Source organism: Cariama cristata, unplaced genomic scaffold (genome assembly GCF_000690535.1).
Source record: "Cariama cristata isolate BGI_N322 unplaced genomic scaffold, ASM69053v1 scaffold9377, whole genome shotgun sequence".
NCBI classification, from domain to species: Eukaryota; Metazoa; Chordata; class Aves; order Cariamiformes; family Cariamidae; genus Cariama; species Cariama cristata.
This window is the reverse complement of record NW_009624919.1, coordinates 3,050-4,815: the sequence shown is the minus strand read 5'-3', so window position 1 is coordinate 4,815 and position 1,766 is coordinate 3,050. Positions and strand designations below refer to the sequence as shown.

At 35.6% G+C, this 1,766-nt stretch overlaps 1 protein-coding gene across 1 annotated transcript in view; it reads right to left on the bottom strand.

Moving 5' to 3' along the window:
* LOC104164142 (rab GTPase-activating protein 1-like) overlaps positions 1–1,008 on the bottom strand; it is a 57,008-nt gene extending 56,000 nt beyond the window's left edge. Inside the window, exon 1 of the mRNA XM_009703379.1 lies at positions 840–1,008. Within this exon, the coding sequence (XP_009701681.1) occupies positions 840–974 (135 nt within the window). The 5' untranslated portion in view covers positions 975–1,008. The remainder of the gene's footprint in view (positions 1–839) is intronic.
* Positions 1,009–1,766: the final 758 nt, after the last annotated feature.

Below are 1,766 nucleotides of genomic sequence, written 5' to 3'. Positions count from 1 at the left end.
CAGTCCCTGGGGGGGGGGGGTAGGGAGTGGAAATAAAGCCTTTCAGAAGTACTAGCTCTTCAGACTGAAAACCCCCTTGGCCAATAATAAAGTTGCATCATGGATTCTACCTCCAGTTCACCTGCCTCTTTCCAGACATACTTACTAAAGCAGCAGCTAGTGTTTAGCATGGACAGAAACCATGGGTTGTAAATAACTGCCAGTCATGCAAAGATAAACTAAGTCTTTATTATCATTTCAAGGGGAACAAATTCCTATTGTTCCAAGTGGGCCAAAACCAGTAAATCAGCTACTGCAACTCAAGTGAGGAAACTTGTAATGAACCAATCAGCTGTCACCCAAATGCTAAAATATTCTACTATTTAGAAGTAGAAAGCTTTTAGAAAAGGTCTTAGTCATGCCTAAAGTAGCACTAAACGGGAAAACTAAATTAAAAACTAAAACCCAAGACTCTCTGTGGTCTATTCCTATGCGGTCTAACTACATTTTAAGATAACAATATTCAGAGTCTCTGATCCCTAAATAAACAATATTTCCCAAGTTTTTATCTGAAGCTAATTCTTTGAAAAGAACTTTTTAGTCCTTTACTAATGTATAAATCCACAGAATACTAACAAAGCTGACCCCCGAAAAAGTTATTAAAAGAAAAATTGAACTGCCACTTTTGGATTTGCTTGATCTGAGCTGTTCATTCCACTGCTAATAAACAAGGACAAAAATTACAGTCTAATAATCTCCTCAAGAACACACAAGTATCTTTAATTAAATAGTCAAAAGAAGTTGCAATCTTTTGATCAATACAAATCTTACTACAGATTTAAAATAAAGTAATAGTAAACCTTTAGCTGAGGTTTTTCATCTTTTCCAGAGGTGTCCTCAGATTGCTGATGAACGAGGACAAACTCTTCATTAATTAACGTGGATACGGTTTCAGGAATCCTACTGGCTTTGCTAAGCGATGTTTTGACTTCCATCTCAGGTCAGTATTCTCCTCCTGCCACAAGAACCTAACAAAGAAGTAAAAATATTAAATAATTCGTTTTGAAGCTATAAACAATATGTTAATAGGTATAATATGAAGTTATTGTGGAATAATATACTTAAAGTTATATGAGTTTATTATACTATAGTCCTCAAACTCTGATTTCATTGATATAAGGAATCTTTTTTTAAATAGCAACTATGATTTTTAGGATGTGTGTTTAAAAATCCTATGATGTAACAGCAGCGACTGCTGTCTATGTGTATAGATAACACATGAGAAAGTTCACCTCAGACTTTCCACTTCCCCTGGTTTTAATCTTCCAGAGTCTGCTCCCTCTGCCTGCCCAGCTCCTGCCCTTTGTCCTCCCTCGTACAGGTATATTTCTTACCCAGAGTGTCAGGCAGGTTGTGTGAAGATACAGACTACCTGAAGACTAATTTTCCAGAAACTGTGTATCATGTATATGCTCTCCACATGAAAACATATTTAGCAATAGATTGTCAGAGCTGGTTTTATTATTCTTTGTATCTATAGGTAATGAAGACAAAGGTGATACTAAACCATAATCACATCCTCCTCAGCAAATTTCTCTGAAACCACCTGCAAAGTTAAATTAACCATACCACTTAAAAAATAAAAAAAAAACCCAAAACCAACAGCAAATAACACAACTATAAATATTACGGAAACCAAGAACAAGTTTTCCCTTGTGTGCATAGCAAAAAATAAACCTAGAAACAAACAAACAAAAAAGATTTTCCCTCTCCCTAACCGAACCACA